The following is a 26,150-nucleotide window of genomic DNA, read 5'->3' on the forward strand; positions in this document are numbered from 1 at the left end:
AAAACACCAGACACATGAGGAAGAATCTATTAAATTATGCTACCATGTGCATGTGTACATTGTTCAGGGGCTGCAGCCAGAGGAGGCCATGTCCAATAACATTTATTGTGAGATAACTGCAGTGTTAAGCCCTCCCTTAATGCCCCTCATACATACAATTCAGCATTTAAATGAGCTGATTCTGAACTATTTGCAAGACGATTAGCTGCGCTCTTATATTTAGCAAAACAACACTCGCACCATCCAGAACAATATGTTATATCATCTCATGTCGACAGACTGTGAAGTTGCCAGGCAGGCAGCAGGAACAGAGGAGGAGTGAGGCATGCTGATATGAACAGGGCTATTTTAGTCCTCGAGGTCTTGAGTTATAGGCACTTTCTGGGTTTAGATGATGATAGCTGTGACAGCAGGGTCCTTTGTGATCACTCCCACTCTCCAAAGTGTGCCGTGGACAAACATCTGAATGTTAACTTCTCCTGAGATAAATGAAGTGACAAGAGAACAGGAAGCCACGAGGGAATCGTCATTGTTTGATTGTTTGTCTCTTTTTCTAAGTTTAAATAGTAGTGGTGTGTTTATACTTAATACCTGTTATTATACTCACATTCAGTGTTGTGGTTGTTGAGCACGAGGCGGCTCAGTAAAGTTACACACACATAAGCTTGAGTGTCAGTTCTTCACAACAGTAAGCTTCTTCAGAAAGAGTTTCAAAGTTTCAGTCTTCACCCACTGTTCAACAAACTCTTGCTTTTGTTTGCACTTTGCCCATCTGAATCATGTGATGTTGATCCATAACCCTGATTACAATCAGGATTGTATTTACCTTCAGTAGTACTTGGCTTACGTACATATAAGGTCAAACCAATGCAAATTTGAACTTATGCACCAATCAGGCTACTAAAGTCAAACTGTAGTTTACTTATTAACCTAGTTACTCAGCTCGACTTTTGGCCCTCTGTGCCATAAACTCCCCTCATGCTGATGATAAAGGTGCTTGAACACGACTGCACAGACTTAACTTTACACAGTATGTCTGAGAAAAGACCAAAATAGCCACAAAGTAACCACAACACTGCAGCAACCACTCTGAATGATCTTAAAACACAACCACTGAGTAGCCCTTGAGCAGAAGAAGTAGACAGAAAGACCTTCATCAGTGACGCTGTATTTACCCATGACAAGGGTTTCAGTACAAAGATAAAATGTAACATGAGCCTGTGTTCAATATCCCATATCATGTGATATGTTTTTTGTCTAAAAATAGTATAGAATAGAAAATAATTTATTTAGTCATTTGAGGCACATGTAGTTGTTGCAGCAGGAGGATGTTGCAGCTGTCAGTTTGTCAATAATTGCAACACATCTAATGGGGTTTACCACAGAGCAAGTTTGACATAACAAGGCTTTCTTTTCGTAGCCGGATTGACAAAACCTATAAAAACACGCAGAAATGAACCAACCGCTTGTGTCTTACTTCAGTCAAGAGGAACCGGTTACAGAGCTATGAGGGATATAAAAATGTATTCTCGTAAAAGGCGCTCGTACTGCAATTGATGCAAGAGAGGAACACTGTCAGAAAACTGTTAATAATGTAAGTTTGTATATTTATTTTACCACTGTGTGCTTCAGCCCCGTGATTCTGATGTGACAGCTGCACATTAAAGCTCTTAAACTTTAAACTTCTACTCAAGAAGTGGATTTAGGTCTGACACTGTTCCATGATGAATGGAAATCAGTTTACTTTTGGCCAATTCAAAGTAAAAAAAAAATGTGTTACTGATTTAATATTTTCTGTGATAAATCCAAATAGACTAAACAATTTTCTGATCTATGTTTTATTAGCTGCAGCACCAGCAATATGAATGGACTTTGCAGCAAATCAGCACCTAACATAAAAACCCATTTATGCGTTTTCTGCATCACCAACTGAATGTGTGTAACCTTCCATGACAGTGCAATGCAAAACGTTGTTCCCCTTTATTAAGAGGAATTACTAACATGTAGTTAAACAGGTTTGCAGATATAACATATTCCCTCAGCTGAGAATCTGTGATTCAGAGAATCAACGAAAAACAGTAAAACTAGTGAACAGGAGAGTCCTCTAAAAGACTTTAAGATTTTAATCCAAATCTCTGAACAGAACCTTCTCCAGAGCAAGTTAGCTATGAAGCATAAGTTACCATGTTGATCTAGAGAGTTAAAAGAGGGATGAACATATCTCAGTCACCCAGTAATCTGGCTTCATAGTACGTCCATCTGGTTGTTATTTAGTATCTAGTAATTTTAATATCCCTCCTTGTCTAAAAGTGTGAAATAGAAGCGATCTCTTTGATTATACATTAATTAAATTTTACCAAATTTTGGACTCCTAAAATTTGATAGTGAGACTGCCAGGTGCAGGACGCGCTGCGTTCCAGCACACACCCACAGGACGAACGCAAACCCCCACACTTTAGCTCAAAAACATAAATATTAACTACACAGCAGCACAATAATGCGCAAACAATAATGAAACCTGCCTTTAATGAGTAATGCTACACAAATAAAACCGCCTTTGTTTGCAGTATGTCAATTTTATTCCTCAGCTGACATTAGCTCTTGAGTACCAATAGTGTGTCAACAAAAGTATCAAACACTGCAAGGAAAACACAGATCTCAGTCATCAGAGTCATAGAAATGTAAACTGTATATGCAATAAGACAACAAACCCTAGCAAAAGTGAGTACTGCACTGTCAGTGAAGTCTCGTATTCACAGCAGGTGGGGGTGGATGCAGTTAAACCGCTGAAATTAACAAGCGTTTCCTCCTTATCCTCTTTTTCCTTACTAGTATTGTTTCTGACCGTCACAATAAGAAGATGCCACTGGGTGAGGACTGCCATGCCTGGAAAAAGAAGACCACAGATGTGAAGGAGAAGTATGACTTCAAAGAGATCCTGGGAACGTAAGTGTGTCATTGCTAGCGGCAAAACCTTTTGTGTCTCTGCTTTGCATGATGGCTTTTTCACACTCTGGGAAACATTGCCGCGATTTGAATAAATGATGTGCGTTTTTACATGTTTAATGATGCATTTAACGCGTATCTGTCAACTGTTGTGTCAGATGGACAGAAGAAGGAATAATTTGCATTTGTTTTGTTCCTGTACCTGCAATTTTGTATTGATAGATTTTTTATTTTTTTTTTAAATTGCCATGCACGTGTTTAGCCAATTAGATGTTGCTGCTTGTAGAGTATAGAGACCACACTTAGTAAAGAGTGCTCGGCTCTAAATGTAATGAGAATAAGCAGATAATGAGACAGCCTCACTCCTTAATTACAGACTGTTATTCTAACAAGCTCTTGCTGTATTTTGTAAACGTGCGACTGGGTTGCAGCTGGGTTGATCCTGTGGATGCCACTAGATTTAGAGATTGATGCTCAGCTGGTCTTAACAAGATGCACTTTTGTGAGCATAAAACGGCGCAAGCGAACACTAGTGTGTATGGCTGTTTGGTGTCTGTACTTTTTTGTGTCCGTGCCTGCTGGGTTTTTTAACGGCTGCAAATGAACCCTTTCATGCGATGGTTGGGAGTGATGGCACAGTTTAGTTTGTGTTGATGTAGATCAGCTATTTCCGTGAAGTTTCATTATTTGCTTTGCAAGTTTGCCTTTACCTGCTTTTTTGCCTATTTAAAGTGCACAGGTACTTAAGACTTAGCAAAAACGCAAAGCAAGCTAATGACATAAGGTTAACCTCTTTAATTTTACATACATTATTTAATGTAACTATCAATGGAAAGAGATCAAAACTGCTAAACTTTCCCACATTCATTACCTTCCTTTTATTTTTGGGTACATATCTTGTGTCATTAGTCTTTGTGAAGAACACTATTTCTGTGGAGGTTTTTATCACGTCCAGCAGGATGGTAGCTGTCAACAGGCGTTTTAATATACAATTCAAAACCGCTGCAGTAATTCCCAATAATAGAATAACCCTTCAATACTATGTGTCTTTGTGAAGCGTGAAATGTTCATTTTGTTGACTCTGTGTCATCGAAACCCTGTTTGTTTACCTCTCAGACACAGTGTCAACAAACCAGCCACAAAGCACGACACTGAGAGCCTGATGATCTGCACCTTGCGTGTAAATGAATTAGAAATGCAGTTCACAGTGAAACGCCCCACTAGATATATAGTCTTAGAAATTAACACGGCGTTGAGTCAACACCTCTGGTACAGTGTCAATGAAAACCGAACCTGATACATGTGAAAAAGGTAAGAGTGATTGTTGAGTTGCTGGATCAGATGACGGTCCTCTCTTAAGGATCTCTCAAAGGAATTAATAAACATTGTTTCATAAAGCTGCAGTGGCCCAAAGAACTCAACACACATGTTAAGGTGAACAAACTCCAAGCCAATGAAGAAGTCCTCTTCCCCTATTGTTCTGTTTCACTGTAAAAACCTGTTTAATGTACATAAAAGTCAGTGCTGCTGTTGCAAAAAAAAAAAAAAAAAATGGCCCAATGCTCAAGAAGGCAGTTAAGTCTAGTCAAGCTATGTGGGTGAAAATCTGTTTTTTTTATTGCACTTTCATCAGTAGATGAGATCAATTGCATATCAAACTATATATAGCGATCCCTGATGTTTAACTTATCAGTTCCATCGTGGATTTTAACTTCTCTGTCTGTCACTGTGTTTTTATCTCTTTGTAGCTGGTGGCTATGAAACACTGGGTAACAGGGGGAAAGTTTCCTTCTTCCTTGTTTTGTTTGTTCTGCAGTAGCTATAATGTACAGATCTGTCAGCACTTTGGAAATTAGTGCAGGTTTACAGACCCACTTCCGTACACAGCAGGGCTGTATTCAAGGCCTTTTGAAATGTTTGATTGTTTTTCTGTATGTTTTTCTATCCTTATGTTCTGAAATGATCAGAGGGCCAAGGGTTCGGCCTCGTCAGTGTTTTAAATTGGTTTTAGAATAAATAGTTACAAGTGTCTCAGTCAACCACAGACAGAGCTTGCCAACACTCAATGTTATCAGTATTTTCTGAGAACAGCGTAGCATTGTGGGTATTGTGTCCCGACTTCTGATGGCTGGAACTTTGTGTTGTGTGTCCTTATTTGCTGTTCTTCTTTTTTTGGTGCCTTGTCTGAATCTGTCTTAGAGCTCTTAATTTTTTTTTGTCGTGTATATGTGTGTAATCTGTTTGTCCTAAAATGGTCATGCTTGGTTTCTGGAGTGCCAACACTGTAAAAATAATCCAGTAAAATAGACGGTGAAAATCAGGCAGCAAGGATGACAGAAAAAAATCTGTAAAGAAACAGTGGGATACAGTAATGATGGAAATAAAATAAAAGTAAGAACAGTGGAAATAACAGCAAATATCTGTAAAATCTTTTTTTTTCTTTTTTTGATCAGATTTAAATACAGTGAAATAGTGTCAAAAAAGTCTTTTTGTCAACTGTAAATGTTTTGGGATTTGCATGTGTTTTGGTAATTGCTAAAAGAATAGATTGCCATTTAAAAAAGTACAGTGGCTGAAAGTGGAGACAGTTAGAAAATATTTACCATTTTCAATCCTTAATGTACATTTTTTTCTTGAAAAAAGAAAATACATATAAATAAGAAAAGATTTGGTATATATTGTATGTTTTTGTATATTTTTTGTATAATTTTACAGTCAAACATTGTAAATTAACAAATTACCATTTATAAAAATACAGATTTTTTTATGTGGACATTGTTTACAGTTTTGGTATGTTTTTATATACAGTCCATATGTATATTTATGCCTTTTTGTGATTTTACTAGTAATGATATGTAATTTAACAAAACAGGGAAAATATGTAAAGTAACAATCAATTATTTAAAAAAAAAAAATTGAATTAAAGCCACACCACAGTACTTGTAACTTTATAATTTGAGGAACCTTAACTCATTCCTGGTGTCATAAGCCCTGCTTTTAACACTCAGTATTTTAGATATGCAAGGAACTTTACAGTGCACGTCTCTAAATCCAACTGTACTTTGTCAAAATTACATTACAGCATATTCCATCACCATGACAGAACCATTTCCCTCCTCCTGAGACTCGGTCCTCTAAATGGTCCTGCTGCTCCATCTCACTGTGAAATGTTTGCCCAACTTTCAATTAGCCAAATTGGCAGAATCAATTTGGACCCCAGTTTGTTGTCAAAGAACAAATTGCTCTGAGAGTGCCCAGCAGTAACTTTTAATCCCCTGAGTAACTCTTTGCCTTGCGATCCTTGATAATTATGGATGCTGAGTGTCATGAGGCAGGATGTTTATCCAAGGTGTCCATTTGAAGCACCTCTTACATACGCCTCACATCCTTGTTAGTCCAGGATTAAGTTGTGTGAACACTGACTAAATCCAAGATGAAGCCTAGGCCTGTTTTGTTAGTTTATGAAACCTCTCCTTGCTTCATTCATCTTGTCGGTGCACAGAGGGTTTAAAAATATTCTCAATCGCTAATACAAAGGACTTTAAGTAACTTAATTGCAGTCACAAATATCGCTGTTAGTCGGTCATGGCCTCTTACAATCTTCCTTGTGTGTATTTCTGCTGTAATGTAATAAAGCAAAAAGCCAAATAAAAAGCTCCAAGTGACCAGACTGAACAAGCATTGAATAAAAATTCTTATTTTTTAAGATTTAAAGAGAACAACTAAAAAGTTCAATGTAGCAATAAACACAGTCATACAGAAAGACTAATAATGGTCTTTAGTTCCAAGAACATTGTTGTGAATTGTAGACTGGCTGATATTTCAACATTTTTTGTAACCTCAGGTGGCTTTTGTTGTTTTTTCTGACTTGGCTGCTTCCAACTTAATATGTGATTCCTTCAATGTCCTTTGTGCCCCTCTTACGCAGACAAAAGTTCCTAACTGAGCCCCACTGATGGATGCGTACATGAAAATGCTTTCCCATCCTTTGAACCCTCTCATTGTCATCCCTCCAGTTCTCCACCTGCCCCTGGTTCAGGGCTAAGCTTGTTTATGGAGAGATCACCAGCTCACCGCATCACTCAGCTGTGTGCCACATTCGTTTGCCATTGCTGGATTGTTGTCTTGGTAACAACAGGAGACACTTTCCATAATGGACTCAAACAGTCACTATGGAAACAAAGTTTTTGATTTGCTATTAATAATCCACCACCGGGTGCATATGTGTGCATTGTGCAAGAGATAAACTCGGCCATTCTTTTACAGGAAAGCAGAATAATCCACACACACATTTCTCTATAAATGTGCTTGTATTTTTGGAGCCTCCTTCGGAGGCATTTTGACCACAATGGAGATGTCTGTGGTGCATCACCTCCTCACTAAAGCAAAATTACATCATGTCTCAAGAACTAAAGCCCGTCAATGTAGCTGTCCTGAATTAACACAAAAAATTCAAGAAATTAAATCCGAAATAATGCGCTGCATACTGTGCAATTAGGTTGAAATATGCAGCAATGTTGCACGAGCTGTTTAGATTGTGATTCCAATCATCAGTTGTTTATCCCTGCAAACAAAGCATCAAACTGATTATGCATTTGGATGTAATAAAGCTTTTTCAATGCAAGTTGTTCATCACAAACAAATAGTTCTCACATTTGCTTATTTCCTTCACATATCTTTGGTCAAAGTCAGTGACATGCACACTTCAAACCACATACCAGTGTCATGTATTGGTTTGTACTCCTAATCCCCAGCTGCGGCCACATGCTTTGGTAATCAAAACAGATGGGGATTAATAATGCACAAACAGGCAATGGCGCTTTCACTGCAATCAACTCAAATCCTCGCTCGCCTTCCTTCCTTTTTTTTTCATTTCTGATACTTATGTTAATCTGTTCTCTCTCTCCCGCTCTCTGTCTTTCTCTATCTGTCTTTCTGTTTGTGTCCAACGCGGCTCAGAACCACATCCCTGCTGTCAGAAATCCAGCTTCATCTTGGCCTCCCTTCCTGTCACCTGCTCACTATTTCCTACCTCATGCTGCGTTCGCTGTGGAACGGGGATCCCAGTGTATCCTGCTGCTCTTTGATTTTCAGCTGAAATTAAAATGTTCATTATACAGGGATGAGGACACGCAGCTGAGCGAAAGACCACACTGCAAATTCTCTTTGGGTTATTGTCAGTAAGATGTAGTATAAAGTCAAATAATAGGCGGTTGCTGTTACGATTAAGTCATGCAACGTTTAACACAAGTCACAGTTGGCTGCAATAGCAACTTCTGCTCAACCACATTTTAAAAAGGGCTCCATATAATCCTCTGTGTATAACAAGCCACACACAAACACATCCATCTAGGTCTTCTTGCTTGGGAAGTTTGGATTTTCTTTGTCTCCCTCAGCTTTTTGCAAATATTGACTTCTCCTGCACTCTCAAGCATATTTAGTTAAGTGTGTCATCAGTCAGAGCTTGCTGGTTATTGATTGACAGGTCCTGTATTTGGAAAATTGATATTGATATTTTCTCAATGCTCTGACACTATTATGATATATTACTCTGCAGAAGACTATAAAGCTTATTGAATGTATTTGAATTCAAAGTTCTTTTGCTTTCAGCACGTGTGATGTCTCATTTTGTAAATATTTTCCCGTGTCTCAAAATTACGTTTGTGCGTTCATATAATTAAAACAAACTAGCTTGTCCTGTTAGGTTGCATGAATTCGAACCCACTGCTCTTACCGCATCGTTGCAGGGCTTTTTCTTCTCATTTCTGTTGTTTAGATGTTGATCGTTTTACTTAAATACCAGGAAACAGCTCTTTTTTTTTTTCTTGGAAAACCGTCCCAAAACCAAAGCTGCAGGCTTTGAGATTTCTCCACTGATGACAAACGGACCACGTTGACTTTTTTGACATTTAAATGGCTGCACATGTTCTCATGCCGCAAGCAGTATGGGGAAATTCTTGGCATTTTCAGCCCAGAATACATTGCGAAAACACAGAGGAGCCGGAGCATGGGAGGAAGTGGAGGATGAGGGTAGGGGAGCGTGGTGCAATCATCTAAAATCATTAGGGCTGATGGATTGGCCCCCGCCTGTCTGTGTCAGTCATGTCCAACGGTGACCCAGTGGCCCATGCCCTCGCTGGTCGCATGATCTGCTACAGGCCCTGATTGATTTGGAAAGAGTAGTGTTTGTCTGCATGTGAGTGAAGCAACACAGACGGAGTGAAAGAGTTCAAGACAGCAGCACTTGTTTTGGCAACAGTTGTGTTTCTGCTTTTCTTGCACTGTTGTATACGTTCATGACCCTGCAGTAGGTTTAAAATAGTGAATAAAGTTGATCTATATTCATTGGATAAAAGACTATATAGATGAAATACTTGTGGTTTTCGTGTTTGCTACTATGCTTAAACTGATTATTAGATTTTTTTTGATGATATGGGTCAGTATTACCAGAATCAACCCAGATTTCTGTTGTTTAGTGAGACAAAACTGTAATCGGGGCTGGGAACACGGTCTGGTTGTCAAAAAAGGAACTTTGTGCTTCACTTGTTCCCTCACACTCGTGCCTCTCGGCTATATTACACAGGTTTTAACACTGATTTGCCACTCTGTCTGAGGGCCCTCTGCTGCTGAGTGGAAGCGTTCAATAACGCCACATTAACTGGCGTACAAATGTGTGTGTGCGTGCATGCGAGTGTTTGTTTAGACACTTGTGCTTGCAGATGCACTTGTAAATGACTATAGGTTGTGTGACAAGAGCCGAGGCTTTGACTCTGACTCTCTGTCAAATGCACTTACAATAAAGTATGACATGAATAGTTATTTATAGAGTCCATGGGGAAAAAAAGCTCCTAATAACTTCTGTCTGACTTGCAAATCTGCCAGAACATTTGACACATGCTCAGGTTATATGCTAGATGTAAATGAGAATTCTTCAGAAGGTAAAAAGCTACATTTGTTCAGTTCTCTGTACAGTGTGTTTTTAGGCATGTGTTGAAAATTCTATATGATCCTCACCTATTCAGAAGTAGTCATTGTTACATTTAAACTGAAACAGCTTATTCTTGCCAAAGCGAACAAACGTCTGCATCTGTTATTAACAAACAAATCACCCAGAACAAAATGCACAATATAATGTGCATGATTTTTTGATTATTCATTCATTCATTTTAATAGGGTTCGTGTTTTGTGATTAAATCCAGTAAGAAATACAACATTAAATTAGATAATGCGACTTCATTTGCTTGTTTGCTGTGATGTATATCCTCCTGATTTTCAGACAACCAAAGAAAATCTTGTTGGAAGTTGTACCTACTCTTCAACTAATTAAAAATATCTGCACATTATCTCTACAGGTTAACTAAATCAGTCACAGTGCACTAATTGTGCTCTACCTGCTTAGCCTAAATAAATAATACATTTGCAATAAAAGCTGGTATTTTAAAAATATTAAATATTTAACCATTTTATTTCTACAGACATTGAGCCAAACAGCGTGCACCTGCCCATAGTCACATGATTTTTGAAAATAGAATTCCACTCGTGATCCCAGCACATTAATATTATAGTGCACGCTATAATATTAATAGTGTGCACAGATGAGGAATATAATGCGGACATGTAAGCCGACTGTTTTAGATTGTTTTTGAGCTGTGATATGCAAACTGCTGTTTGCAGTGTGGGAGTTTACCCGGTAGTTTACTCCGCCAGCTGCCAAAAGTAATTACTGTTATAGAATTAATCCTGGAAAAATATTGATGTATGCTTTTCTCCTAATGAAAGTAAAACTGGTGATTATGTAACCAATAGGAGTCTGATTGGATGAGAGCATATCGACCAACCAATTAATTAGGAAATTACAGACCTACAAGTCAGCCAATGACCACATGTCCACCTGTCACCATATTTACTGTCAGCGTGTAATTCTATTAGGTTGAGGTGTAGAGGCCACGAGGAAGCAACATCTGAAGGAAACTCAATGTAGGCTGACTATTGTTTGGGACTATTTTTGTTGCACCTTCATCATTCAGTGTTTCTATGTTGAGACTGAATCAAATGAATGCTGATTAGCAAAATAGTTCAGACAAAAGGAAACTGCCACCTTTATGGAGCAGATGAGTCTCTCTGCATGAGAGCTGCCCCACTTCATCTATTTTTCATCTCTGTGTCTCTCTGTGATTCTTTTTTTTTTTTTTTTTCCTGTCTCTGTCCTAAGTCTCCCTCTCTCCTCATCATTTACCGTCACGTTTATCCCATCGTGATTCCTATATAGCTCTTATTACAGTTTCAGTTGTTTTTTATCTTCCCCTAATCCATTAAAGTCTCTCCAAGTATGCCTCATGTACACACCACTGACCTTTCTAGTTTAAAAAGAGTGAATTGCTTTTCTTTTCTTTGCTTTGTTTTTCTTTTGTCCTGAGGTTTTATTGAGTGTAAGCTGAAGGATGAGATGAGCTAAAACCTTCCTTCATTAAGAGGGAGGAGGCAGACGCGGCGCACTGCAACTCTGCAGGACCTCGAAGCACAGTACAACATGTTACCGTCTCTGCCCTTGTAATTCTGTCTTAGCCACTGATCAGATCATATAGGAGTTATGAGTAAGGCTTGTGGCACGCTACTCTCCTCATCTGTCCTCTCATCTCTTCTCTCTGCTCTTGATTAAGCGCGCAGTCATTATTTGTGCTCAGTGTGCTGGTTACCTTTGAGCGAAGTTATCAAGCGTAATTAGACACATTCCAGTAATGACAATCAAGCGGGACTGATTTATTCTGACATTAAATATGCATTCGTTCACATATTCCAGCATCCACGGCAATGATCAGCGGAGTTTGACAATCACTTTAAACAATGACAACTTTGAAAGGTTTCCAAACTCTAACCCAATGTTGAGAATACATCCCTGCTTATGGCACCCTCAGCCCTTCAGCCCTGCCCTGACCTAATTCGAACAGAAGTCTGCATCTCAGCACAGCACAGCTCAGCATGGCATAGCCTGCAGTTCCTGGAATACACACACACATGCACACACGAATACACACACACACACACACACACACACACACATATATACCCACTGTCTGGCCCACTTATGCGTCTCCATCTGCTCACAGCAATATATCCCCCCTAACAATTTTTAGTACACTTGCAGGCTTGTCATGTACATCTTCCCACAGTCTTTCTCCATTGTTATAATCCCTTATTGCCCATATTCCGCACATTTCAAGCTGTCCACATATCAGCAAACTGGCTAGAAAAGACTTTCCATGTGCTTATTATCTCTGGTCCTGGAGATCCTTAGGGAAACATGCTCTTTGCTTTACGGCTTAATTGCAATCCACTGTATGATTTGGTTAGGGATTTTGTTTTTTCATGTGTGTGCTTCAAAGCAATTCTTGTCAGTAAGCCGACTTTCAACAGTAGAAAGTTGAATCAGTTCTTCTCCTAAACGGGTAATAAAGCACTTGTAGGTGCATTAGTTGAGCTTAGGCCTGTAGATGGCTAATGTGTTAGCAAGCAGTTGCCTACTACTACAGAGCAACTTTATCTTTCAATTTTTTGTATTTCAAGCCATCTTCTGCATTTAAGTAGGACTCTCATTTAGCTAATTTTGGTCTCCCCCAACCCCCAAGTAGAATATGTGTATTTGGGTTGCTAGATGTTTGACATTCTTTAGCAGCTAATTGCTGCCGTTGTCTCTTTGGCGTTTGTTAGATAGAATCATGAAAGCAGCTGCACAGAATGACGGATAATTAGACTGTAAAATTGAATCAGTTACTTTATTTCACACATGCAAGGAGTTTGTCTTCAGGCATTCACACATGTACAACATGTATCATACTAAACCGATCAGACAACTAAACAGCCTATTTACATATATTCAAAAGAAGCTGTGACATTAAATTTGGGAAAGGATGGAAACAAGAATACAATAAATTGGGTAAAGCTGAGGGAGTAAACCTAAAAGAGCTGATGTGAAGGAGCAGTGGTAAACATGTGAGTATGCAGTTGGGCAAAGATGCATTATGGTACAAATTAGGCCACAGCTAGAGAGCTCATTGATGTTTTGTTTAAAGTGCAAAGTGACTGAGGTTAATGAGGGTGCCACAGCTCGGGGAGAAAAGCTGTTGGCATCTCTTGTTGTGCCGGCCTTGATGGCCCTGAGTCTTCTAACAGATGGAAGTGGCTCGATGAGTTGATGTCCAGGATAATAAGGGTCAGCTATAATCTTGCCAGTGTGCTTTGTCACCCTGCTATTGTAGGTCTGCTGAAGCGATGGGAGACTTGAGTCGATGATCCGCTCTGCTGTCCTGACATGCTCGGCTCGCTCATGTGAATTGAAGGATTCAAAACGGATATCTGAAGTGAGGATGTGGAACCTGATCATCGGGGCCTTTCTTGAGCTCCTGCAGAAAGAACATCTGCTGTTCTGCTCTGTAGATGATTAAGACTGTGGTCCTTTCCTACTGGAGCTCCCTGGATATGGTGGTAGACAGAAGCTTGATTGACTCCTCAGTGGAAATCACAGAGCTGCTGATCTTGAGGTGGAGTTAGGAGCAGGATGCTGCATCTGAAGTCCACCATCATCTCCGTTCTTTTGTGCATTTAACAACAGATGATTGTGACTGCACCAGGAAGCACGCTGTTCAACTTAGTTTCTGTAGGCAGAGTCATGACTCAGTTGTAAGACCAACCACAATGTTGTCATCTGCAAACTTTGGGACCTTCACAGTTGAGACAGCATTAGTAATGAAACTATAGAGACGGGACAAGAGAGCACAACTTTATGGTGCTCCATTACAGACAGTCTGGATGTCTCTGTTTTCTTATTTACACCTGCTTACTTCTGTTCATCAGAAAGTCTGTAGTCCACCAACAGATGGAGTCTGGCATAGGCACGAGAGTTTTACCTTCTTGAGTTCTGGTGCTACAATCTTAAGTCTCCAAACAGCACATTGCCAGAGGTCCCTGGGTTGTGTAGATGGTGTTAAGTGAAGTGCAGGGTCAAATTCGCAGCATTATGGATAGACCTGTTCGTTCTATATACAAACTGCACGGGATCCAGCAGAGGGTCAGTGATAGCTTTCGGGTTGGCTCGGACCAGGTGTTTAAAGACTTTCATATATGCAGAGGTCAGTGTGACTGACCTGTAATCATTTGTTTCTATAGTGTTTGTCTTTTTCACTTAAAGACCAGCTTTTGTGGAAAATCTTGTTTTTAACATATGATGATTTTAATGTGCTCCAAGACATATGATGAGCAACCTGCCCAAGCTGAGCATTTCCACCCTGTACCAGTGACTATCTCTCACATGGATTCAATAGGTGAGCTGGTGTGCTTGAGGTGCAGCCAGTGTGTAAGCCATTTTAAAGCAGGAAAAGCACAGGAAAACTCTAACCATGTAATTTTAATGGACCAAGATGAGCTATTAGGAGTTAATTCAATGATTAGAGAGGGACTTTAAATGTGTCTAAAAGCCTGTGTAGAGCTGCAGATGGGGGAGATTCTCTGTGTATTTCAGCTTCTTTCTCTTGAAGAAATAGTTCCTGTTATAGCCAGTCCCCACAAAGTTTGTCAACTATCCAGAACCACCGAGACACGTGAAACATAATTTTGCAATGCATAACATCCCATTACACAGTGACAATGTACGGCACACACCTTGTATTAATGACAACAACACTTAATGTACCTGGATTTACAGCTGTTTGTATTAACATATGTTAAGATCTAAGTAAAGGGAGAAACTATGTTTTGTTGATAGTTTGTTGTATCTGATGCACAGACCAGATGCCTAAATGTAAATTGTTAGTCATTCAGATTTAAGGATGGACAGAAATGTTTGTTAAGTAAGTTTGGGAGGACGGAGGAATAGAAGAAGTCACTGACGGCCTTACCGTCACCACACTCCTTAATAGAACTGTTAACAGCACACAGAGGAAATATTTGTCTCTATTGCTCATATTTCTTGATATAGCGGTTAAATTTTCTTGATATGGTCATGAAATTCTCTCTCAGGGAGCCGTAGTGCAGAGTGCACTGAGATCTTCTGCCAAAGGACACAATGAATCAGCTAAACTAGCGGCATGGCTGAATTCATATTGAGGGGTTATTAGGAGTGAACAAAATGCAGTGATACCATCGGTTATCAGTTAAAAGGAAAGTAAATAAACACTTCTCTCAGAGTTGTGTAACCAAAACAATTATCAACACCACATGAATTTGTATGACTGCAGATATGTACCTGTACTCAGGAGAACACAGGACTCAGCGCAAGTGAGGCTCATACATGGTGGTGTCATTATTTTATAGATTGTGTTATCAGAATTTGATAAACTGAAACACACTGACGTATCTTCTATTTTGATTCTTTCATTCAAACAGTTTTTCTAAATAAATGGATAGAAATTTCCCTGTACCAAAAGCAAACAGAACCATGACTGCACAATGATATACAGTATAATATAATATAATCAAACTAGACAAGTGCTTGGATTGTTTTATAATATAATATAATATAATCAAACTAGACAAGTGCTTGGATTGTTTTAACCTGCATTAACTGAATTTTACCCACATGGGTGCAGCACAGAACACAGACATATTATCACCGCAAACACTAACAGGTTGTGTCTACAGTATGTTGCTAAATTCTCTGTTATGTTCTAGTGCACTACAGGTTTATAGAGCTTTTTTTCTGCTAGAAACAGCTGCCTGCTGTGTGCAGCTACACCACAGTTACTCTAAATCACAACAGTAAGGCCAGTGTTATGCTTCGCATGTATATGAGGAACTGCTAGAGTTTGTATAATACACATTTTTGCCATTTTCCCAAGTCTGTGAAAGACAGCGCAGACGTCACCACAGACATCCATGTGCAGCCCAAAATTTGTGAACGGGCAGCGACTATGCTACATAGGTGTGCATGCATGAAATAAGTTAACGTTGATCTATTACACATATACAGAACAAAGTTCTCCACGTGGACTACAAAGTAATTTAATAACAACAACTACATGGCCCATGGTGTCTGCAGCTGTCTGTGCACATCCACAAGAAAGTATTATTAAGGCCAAAAGTTGGTCAGGTGGTTTACAAGACCATTCATGCCTAATGTAAATATAAAAATAGTCATCGTAGAAAACATTTTTCTCTCAATAAAGTTGGAACCTTAGATCGTGCTTCTGTGTTGCATTCTTACACTAAACTGTTACACGTATAAAGCGGTTTGCGTTGGTTTGTGGTTTGGTTGAGCAGATCTTCAAGCTTGGAAAGCCCACAGAGCAAAGATGGTCTTTTCATGTTTCAGGGCCAGTATCACAGTTGGGTGTCTCTCAGCTCTGATTGGACCAGATGGTTCTTCCCTATGTCTCTCTGACCTTTCCACAGTTACCATTTTGTCATCTGTTTGCACACCTTCTTGACCAACTTCTCAGCAGGACAGATGGCACAGTTGGTTGGAGTTTGAGAAAAGAAGGATTTATAGAGGGAGAAAAGTACACGACAGAGAGTCGAGGAGCATCTACATTCTCAAAAGTCTTCACTGTATGAGGAATACATTGTTGTTTTTTTCAAAAACACATACCTCGTGTCACAGTTCAGTTTAACACAGCATATTAACTGCATGTGTCTGCATTGGCACAGGCACCTGCAGTATTTAACACAGCAGATGGTAACAATAGGCAAAAACCGGTTGTTAAAGAGAGTAGACTGAGACTTTATTCCTGTTTATTTCAAGAACAATCTGCATGTTTTCTTACAAGAAATGACAGTAATATCATATAGAGTGCAGGTTATGGTTGACTTTGCTAAAAAAAATATATATATAAATGAATAAAATAAAAGGCAAAGCATGTGATGATTGCGTGTGAAAGTGTGCCAGTAATACATTCACAGTCCTTTTTGTTACCCTTGGAAATAATGAGAGCTCGACTGTTCATATTTGCATTAAGGGCACGTTGCTAGAGCTTCTTATGATGGACAGCTGGAACATGTTTGCATTTATAACATGCGCCTGTATGTTTGCATGGGAGGAGGCATAAATACATGCTTAAAGACATGTGGGTTCCTAATTTCTTGGAAGCAGAGTAAAGCATTGTGGGTTACACACTTGCAGCTTAGTCATAGACAGAAAGTGATATCATAAAGTGACGAAAATAACTGTGCTAATATTTGACATTTTTTAGGCAGTTAAAGTAAAAAGGCTGCTTTTTGTCCACTGTTTGGGAATGGTATAAAGTGTTTGGATACAGAATTTGTGCAAATATTTGAACAGTTCGAAGCTCTACACTTGTACAGTTTATATTTGTCTATGTTTAATCTCCTGTGTTGAGTATTTGCACAGTGAAGTTCTGAGAATACACCCTACTGTTTGGATAGTGGCAAGCGTGTCTTCATCGAGGGTTCAGTTGCTAATAGCTGTCCACTGTTAGAGTGTGTGTGTGTCTGTGTGTGTTTCCTCTGTCTGGACACAGTTCCCATGGCAGTGGTAAGAATATCCTGTTTGGAGCAGGAACAGCTCAGTAAACACAGTTGTTTACCTTATAATCCAGCTCAAACCTTTGCTAGGATTAAGCTTTCAGCAAACTCCCAACACTACTGTACACCCATCCAATACTGATCACAATTATGTACTTCATATTCTCTGAGCTGGCACTGTGCCAGCGGCAGGGCAAAAAGTGAATTTAGTTTTCTCATTTTCAGGATCAGTGTGGCCTCTTGGGGTGAAAGTTCTGTAGCGATATTAAGCAAGACATTTTCTTAAAGGCTGTTGAACAGTTTGTAGCTCTGTGGTTTGTGTAACATCTGCCACGCTGCTGCATGCAACAGGCCTCTCAGATGATTATCTCTTCCTGTCCCATACATTACTTACAGAAGAAGCATGCTATTGTGCTTTTCCACTGTGTAGTCTATAGATCGGTGTTTGGATCTGTGGGCCTGTATACTGCCCATGAGAGACAATGAACAGAACTTGTGGAAACATGCTCTTCATCAGTATTGTTTCCTCAAATTTTAACTACCTTTGTTTCAGCATCTCAATTTTTTTTGTCAAACATGAAAAATCTCCTTCACTTTATCAGTGCATTTACTCACCTGTAAAATTGCAGAATTTATCACTTGGGTAACAACAATATGGCAAATTTAAGTAGCTGTAGAACTAAGCAGACCATTGCCAGTGACATTATTAATATTATCACACCCAGAATGAACAATGTCACTGTGCTTTATTCGTGTATTTTCATCTCGGTTGTGTTGCTCAGCCAAAAATTTATGAAAGGGCCTGTTTTATATGGTGACTCTGTAAATTATGTACGAGGTGTGTCAGAAAAGTTTCAGGACTGGTGTCACATAAGACATATTTGATCGTCTGAAGGGGGAAACTTATCTTTTGTGACACCAGTCCTAGAACTTTTCTGACACACCTCATATTCTTAGAGTTTACAGTCTCACGGTCAGGTATCACCAATATTGTTACGAGTGTTTGCAAACTTCAGATAGATTATTTTCTTTAACTCACATTGATGAGCCAGTTCACTGACTTTATGAATCTTTTCTACTTGTGTTTCTTTTCACTGCATTTTAGCATTCACCAGTATGTAATTGCTGAGCAGGATAACTGTAAAAAGTAGCAACAGTGGTCACTGTTCAGCATAAGTAGCAGTGTAGTTTTAAAGATGTTGCGTTAGAGAACGCTGCCCAGCACAATGAAACAGCAGTTTCCTGATTTCACAAAGGAGGAAGTATCCTCTGGATCTACATAAACACAATGCGCAGTGCTGTTTGGTAGCAGGAAGTTGGAAGCACAAAGTTTCTATTCTTTATAGGTTCTGTCTGCTGTCCAGCTGAACAAGGCTTGTTGTTGTATTAATCTGTGTGGCAGACTTATCAGATCTTCAAAATAAAATTATCTGAAACAATTAAAGTTAAAAAAATCGGGGTCTTGACAAAGATGTGACACAGGTAGCAGTTTGCTTGCCAGAAATAGAAAAACAATAGAAAGATAGATGGCTGACTGTAGTCAGGAACACATAATAGGGTTTCTGTTATATGCATTGTGCAGCAGCTGATTGCAGAAACTTCTGGGGACCAGTTAGACAATATATTTACATAAATAGGTTATATGTAGATGCACGTAATTTTAAAACAAGACAACAATTATCTGTTTCTCAGTCTAGGTTTAGCTACATTCTGGTCTGTGTTGATCTCTACTTAATCCGTGGTGTAGCATGGTGTCACTGTAATCTGCAATTCAGCATACTGCTTTCAAGATATTCTTTAAAAAATCAAGACAAATGAAGCACTCTTACATGTTTGACTTATCTATTGACCACCCGCATATTACATGCACAAACCACCCAGGTACAACAAATCCATTCTCCTACCGACTGCTGATAAAATTCCTAGAGGAAACACTGCATTAGAGTTCTTAGATTTTCCTTAATGTTTGTGTGAACCACTGTTTGACACTTCCCCAGAGCCCCTTTGGTCTGTCAGTGGATGCATGGAGAATGTCAACTAAATCCTCCAGATGCTACAGAGGAATTTGCAGCTCTGACAACCTCCTCCACACAGCTGGATCCCTGCCAAAGCTAATGGCCTTTCTGTGGCAGTTTTACTTTCTTGTTGAGATGTGACCACAAAACTTCACTCCCAGGATAATTGTTACTTTGATCAGCAAAAAGGGTTCAGTGTTAGTTTTGAGGTTGATAACACCAGAGATCTGGATGTAGTTCACTCAAGATAAAGAATGTTACAGAGCCAGAGATTAAATATGTTTTTTTTTTTTAATGAAGTTAGATGTAATATCTAAGTTTAATTACTGTTCATTTTGCTATATTTGTCATTCTTTACATGGACTACAACTGACTAATTGTGCAAAAATGTACAAAACTCTAGTGGCACTGAATTTCAAGAAATGCATGCATGAAATATCCAAATCTACCTCAGTTGTTTTCTCAGTTCAATCTGAATACCTCAGTCTCATGTTCACTGAGCAACTTAACGCTGACTTGACTTGCATGTCGGAATATGTATTTAAAACAGCCATGTACCTTTGATAGTATCATATTCGCTGAAAATCCAACTCCAAAATTGTCAGCAGTCAGGAACAAGTAAGACAGCTTACGCAGCTTTCTATTTGTAGTTCAATTCACAGTAATACTAGTGGGTAAAAGGTCCCTAGAAGTCATCACTATTATAGCTGGTGGTATAACTTTTCATCGTCAAAACCATTAATTCTAGGCACCCAGATAGGTCAACAGGTTGAGCGGGCAGCCCATGTACAGGGGTTATGGTCCCCGACACAGTGGCTGTGGTTCGATTCTAGCCAGTGGCTCATTTGCTGCATGTCTTTTTCCCACTCTTCTCCCCATGTTTCTCTGTCACTCTTTCACTGTCGTATCCACTAAAGGCATAAACGCCAAAAAAATATCTTTAAAAAAAAAAAAAAACAACAAAAAACATTAATTCCTTCAAGCACTATTTCCATTAAAATAACTGCAAACTGAGGGCTTGAATATAAAGTTTGTTATACTGACAGTGGGCTGTATTCCACTACTGGTATAACGCTTAAAACAACAACAACAAAAAATTAAGTGACACTTAAGCCAGTAAATGATCCATAAGATATAGACATACTAGTATTCTGCACTATTTTTCAGTAGATCAGTTTTAGATTTATGGGGAGGACAAACAGAAAGAGACACAGTGAGCTGCAGGCGACAGGCTACACCATCAAGCCAAACAGCTTTACCTCACTATGCAGTGAAGTGGAAAATATTCACACCTTACCAGTGTAGCTCGACTGCACTGTTTAGTGCCTCCTGTATGGAATAACTCCCCATACCTGAGCCACCAGAGGGTAAAATCTGTATGTACCTGTTTGGTCATCTTATAGGAAAAATGAAAACATGCTTCTTCTTCTTCTTTTTTTTTTGACAATGTTCTACTTTTAAATACTATTTTCAGGTCTTTTCAGGAAGGCAGTTAATTACCACAGAAGAGAGTATTGTTGAACGAGGCATTGTCTGTAGATCACGTAGCTTCCTTTTCTGGTGACACTGGTATGGAACTGTGAACTGTGTTTCCTTTTTTGTAAATGATAATGTATCTGTAAACCTACTGACTGGGTGGTTGTGGTTCCCTTCGACCCACACATACAGCTATCTGTGGCCACAGAGATAGTGATGCAAGAGGCGTGCATGACTTTATTTTTGAGCCGGGCACGTAGTGCAGTTTTAAAGTTTCCTTAAAGCTCGCTGCTAAAGGTTTTAAAAAGACACAGATGAAGTGTGCATGTGGTGATGCTGCCAACAAGTACTGGCAACCTGCAGGTGAATATACTGATTAAATAACACACTGTTCCAAATTAAACATGCATTTGTTCAGTTTTAGGTGGTGTAGAGTGAAAGACTGGTTGATAGCAAGGCATCAGAGGAAGTATGAGTAAGATCTGATATGCAGACTTCGATGTAGAAATGTAACCACAATCATCCAAAAGTGTTAATCTCTTCAGCTGGAACACAACAAAAGAGGGTTTGTCTATTTTTTAATGGCTTATCTGACACTCATGCTATTTTAAATAGAATCAGACAGTCTTTAGCTTATAAAATAAAGTTGATTTTGAAAGAACCCGTAACAATACTTATATCAGTGCAGTGTAACACATTTCTGTCACAAGCCGTTACTGTGAAATAATAAACTGTAACAGGAGGATGCAGTAAATCCAAGAGACTTGCACGAATGTTCATTTGCAGCCTCATTTTGTTGAACTTCGCTGGGTTCAAATATAAATTCAAAATGTGGGTCTGACTACATTGACTAAATGAATCATTTGGATTCTTTTGTACTGAGTAAACTTATTTGTAATGGCATTGCTTTTACATATCATATTTTTGTATTGCAAGTTGCAGTTGCTGTAGTAAAAGGTTTTTCCTATCTGTAACTTGGTTTAAGACATTGTACTCCATCCATATTTGTAATCCATGAAGTTGAAAACACTGTGATGCTGTGTTCATGTCATTCTACAGCTGGGATTTTTCTAAAATCCCAAAATTATCCAACTTGGCACTTTTATAATACGGAAAATCTAATAAATACCTCACATTAGGTGCGTCACAGACTGTTAAACCTTCACGTGACCAACTCTGCAGCCACAGAGCCGTCTTGAGTTTTCCACAGAAGCAAACACTTGCAAGTCGTAAACATGAGGGTCTTTCCCATCTCTGCAGTCCATCCTGTATGACATGAAGGTCTTGTTTGGGGGGGAATACACATATGTTTTGCATTGGGAGTCAAGACGATCTATAACCACAGTGTATATAAAACAGTAAGGAAATCTCAGTTTGTAAAAACACTTCCTTTGAATTTTTGTAGTAACATTTGAAATATTGCTACATGTACAGTATAATCATCATTATCAATCTACTGTACTAAAAGCATGATATTATGTTGATTTATGCCAAAGATTTTTTCCAAAGCAGGTGAGCGGCACAAAGCAGCACAATTTTTAGTCATTAATTTTGTTTTTGCCATTTAGGTTTAATCAAAAATCATCACAAACCATCTCAGTTTTATATAGTCATGTACAGATTCAACCATGTGTCTTGCTCCTCTAGGAACTTTCACACCTTTCTTCAAGAACACTTCTATTGTACAACTTCACCATTTTTTTCAACAGACTTAAGAAGCGCATTGTTCACTCTGAAACTTTAGACTGTAAGTCGGCTACTAAAGCTTAGCCGAGGAATAATAACGTAAGCACTCCTCTTCCTCCATCCCAACTTCAAACATCGTTTCTGATCGGTGTCTCATTTCTGTTGTACTACAACAGAGTTGAAACATATTATTGTGGGTGATGATTTGATCTAGTTATTGTGCAGCTTTGGATCTGAGTCAGAAATCTTTGGGCTTAGCTCAAAATGCCAGAGTTCACATTAAATGTCTGCCTCTGCTGTTAAATGGGTCATGGGAAAGTGCTATACTTATTTTGCTACTTTGACTTATCTACTTGTTTTGATTTGAGTTGGTAGGGAAACACACACAGAGAAAAATGAAGAAATTCAATGTTGTTTGTTATAGGAAAGAGTCAGGATCTATCAGCATGTGACAATCCAGCAGTGTTAGTGTTCACATATGACAGCTTACCGTACAAGATGGCTGTGTTGCCTCTATTTTACAAATATGCTAAAAATGGCAACACGCATAGAGTTAGTTGTAAATCTGCTTCATACTCACTCACCTTAATATTAACTGTTGTACTATTTACTGTCGCCATCCAATTGATTGGTGGGAATCACATGAGTGAGACTTTTAAATTTAATCAGTTTTTGGCCGGTATCAACACTTGGCACTAAATATAGACCTCAGAGTTTGATATTGGTGCTTCCAAACCTTCCCACCGGGTTGTAGGCTCTCCAAAGCTTGACTCAGCAATCCAAAGACTTCATGAGGAGGCTGGTGGTTAAAAATAACCACAATCTGGCATCAGCGGGGTAAAATTTATACTAGCACTTAGATAATAGCAGGCAAGTTATCGCAAAAGTTAGGCTGGTTTAACATCGAAGCAGGGGGTTCCTTTTCTTTCTCTACAATGACGCTGATGCATGTGAGGCGCTCTGCCTGAACCCCTGATGATAAATGGACCAAAGTCTAACTGACTGTGTGTTTGGGTTTCAGGGGAGCGTTCTCTGAGGTAGTTTTGGCCGAGGAGAAGAGGACCCAGAAACTGGTGGCGATCAAGTGCATCCCCAAGAAGGCATTAGAGGGCAAAGAAAACAGCATTGAAAATGAGATTGCAGTCCTGCACAAGTAAGTGGACTTTCATGTATTAATTTATTAAACAATATAGCTTTGCATACCGTAATATATAAACTAAACTCGTAATTTAAGCCTGTCTTAAGCCTAAATTGTAAATACAGACCTTTTACCTGCATCTGAAATCCTAGCTACAAGGGTCAAGATGGTAAATTTTTCATCACTGTATCTCCATTACTGCACCATGTAAGTTGTATCACATTACTGATATCATATACTGTAGATCATATATGACATGTACTGTAGTAAAGTGATATAGTTTGACACATTTGATGTACATCATATTGAGTTTTGTGTTACTCCAGGAGTTGGACATATATCCAAAAGAATACTAAATATCTTACTTATCTTTCACTTATCTTACATTCAAACAACAAAGACTCCGGAGTATTGTAGCTCAAGGACCAGTTTCCCTACATTGGAAAAAAAAAACAAAATAATAATAATGTTTGCCTCTGTTGATTTTAGCCAACCAAGTGGTTTGGGTTGTACCTGCCAAAGCAGAGAACAATAAGGAGAATGGAATTTCATATGTGGTACTCAAATGACATTTTGAAAATTCAGCAGCAGTTTCTGTTTCCAGATTCATGTGTCATCTGGAAAAAAAAAACAAAAAAAACCACACACACACACACACACACACACATACACACACAGCCGTAACTAAATAACAGTTTTCCCTGGAACTACTTTCTATTTAAGAAGAAGTACCACTGAAGACTGTTGACAAACTGTGGATAAACCTGACTAGCAGCTTTCTGAAAAGAGATACTGCAGTAGGTTTTTTGAGTTTTCATTGTTTGTAGGCATCATTTTTATTAACAGGTAGCAATAGTAGGTTGTTAGTTGTTTAGGTGGACTACAATACTCTAAATCTTTCATTTTAGCGTGAACAACTAAAAGCATGGTGTAATTTTATTTAGAATCAACTTACATTAGCTCATCACTTATTTGTGACGTCATTTAAAAATACAAATAATACACTTTAATTCTTCTTTCTAGACTTATATTGTCTGCAAATATAGTACTTTGTCATGTAAAGTTATATCTCCAGAGACATTTACATCTACAAAAACTACTGCACATGATTCTCCCTCAGCCAGCTCATCCACAAGTTTTCTTTCTACCTGAGCAAGACACAGAATGTTTCATTATATTAAGACAAAGGCAGTGACAGTAACACTCTGTAATTGTGGAGTGCTTCAAACGCACCTTTCTTTAGATGTGGGGAATTACAGACCACAGTGAAAATGGCTGATCTACATTGGGTCCCAAGTTATTTTTAGAGCTCTTGTTGCCTGGGTTACAGGAGACACACAACTCGAGCCAATATACAGCTATGATCCCTCCTGAGGTGAGGACGCTGGAATGACAGCGGCGGTGGGGGTTAGTTAGCAGTTCGGTTACGATTTTGACAAATTAAGTCAGCCGATGTAAACTTGGCTCGGGGATCGGGGCTAGCTCTGTCTGAAGTTTGTATAGACAACAGTTTCATTATTCATTTTAGCACACCATCCACAACTCCCCCTCAGTACACAGAGCAAGGGACAGGGTCTGTGTGTCGAGGATTTTAAAGGTAAGGCGTATGTTTTCTTAAAGCGCCTGCAATCAATAGTTTTTGAGTGGACTGGATGATTTGGTGCCGTGTGAAAAATAGAGTTTTTAGTGCAAAAACTGACATCTTTCAGGTCACTGTTGTGTTCTTTCTTATCAGTCTGATTTCTAATAAAAACTACAATCTAGTGATCATAGTTGAGCATTTAGCTTGGAAGCCAGACAATTCCCTGAAGAGCTGATGGAGCTCCAAACCGGAGCCAAAAAGAGACTGAATAATTTACTTCAAACTTTTTTAACTCCAAAGGAATTCTAATGTTGTCCCATGTCTGCTGGATATGGAAATAAGTTCACAAAAACTCATTTATAAAGAGATGTGTCTAAGTTGGTAGTCTGCTTGTTCTGCTGCTCCAAAGTGGCCTAAAAATCAATTAATTCTGCACAAAATGTGTCCATTCAAGCAGTACTGGGTGGAGTACAATCATTTTGTTTGATTTGCAGGTCATGAAATCTCAGACTACAATGATTTAATCCAGGTGTTTGAGTGCAACATTCAAACTAGACCAGAAGTCTTGATAACACAAAGCTGTGTGTTTGTTTAAATGCTGTAAGTCAAATCAACTTAGTCTCACTGTCTACTTTTTTTTTAATCTCTTCTCACATAAATAATTTAAGTGTACAGTGGCACAACACTATAGATTTACAGCGAAGTAAACCTGCTGTCTTGTTTTTGACCACAGGACACAGCTGTCACCTGGAAATGTGTGTCTTTAAACACTGCGGCACGACTTTATGTCTAGCTCCGCTTTCACTTCATGTCAGACGGGAGCCAAACTTGTCAC

At 38.9% G+C, this 26,150-nt stretch overlaps 1 protein-coding gene across 1 annotated transcript in view; it reads left to right on the top strand.

The window, feature by feature from the left end:
* Nucleotides 1-26,150, top strand: part of LOC103373774 (calcium/calmodulin-dependent protein kinase type 1-like) — a 37,909-nt gene that overhangs the window by 4,358 nt on the left and 7,401 nt on the right. The window contains exons 2-3 of the mRNA XM_008303761.1: nucleotides 2,833-2,946; nucleotides 23,617-23,748. Coding sequence (XP_008301983.1) covers nucleotides 2,861-2,946; nucleotides 23,617-23,748 — 218 coding nt within the window. The 5' untranslated portion in view covers nucleotides 2,833-2,860. The remainder of the gene's footprint in view (nucleotides 1-2,832; nucleotides 2,947-23,616; nucleotides 23,749-26,150) is intronic.

This window comes from Stegastes partitus, unplaced genomic scaffold, assembly GCF_000690725.1.
Source record: "Stegastes partitus isolate 25-593 unplaced genomic scaffold, Stegastes_partitus-1.0.2 Scaffold2063, whole genome shotgun sequence".
Taxonomy (NCBI): domain Eukaryota; kingdom Metazoa; phylum Chordata; class Actinopteri; family Pomacentridae; genus Stegastes; species Stegastes partitus.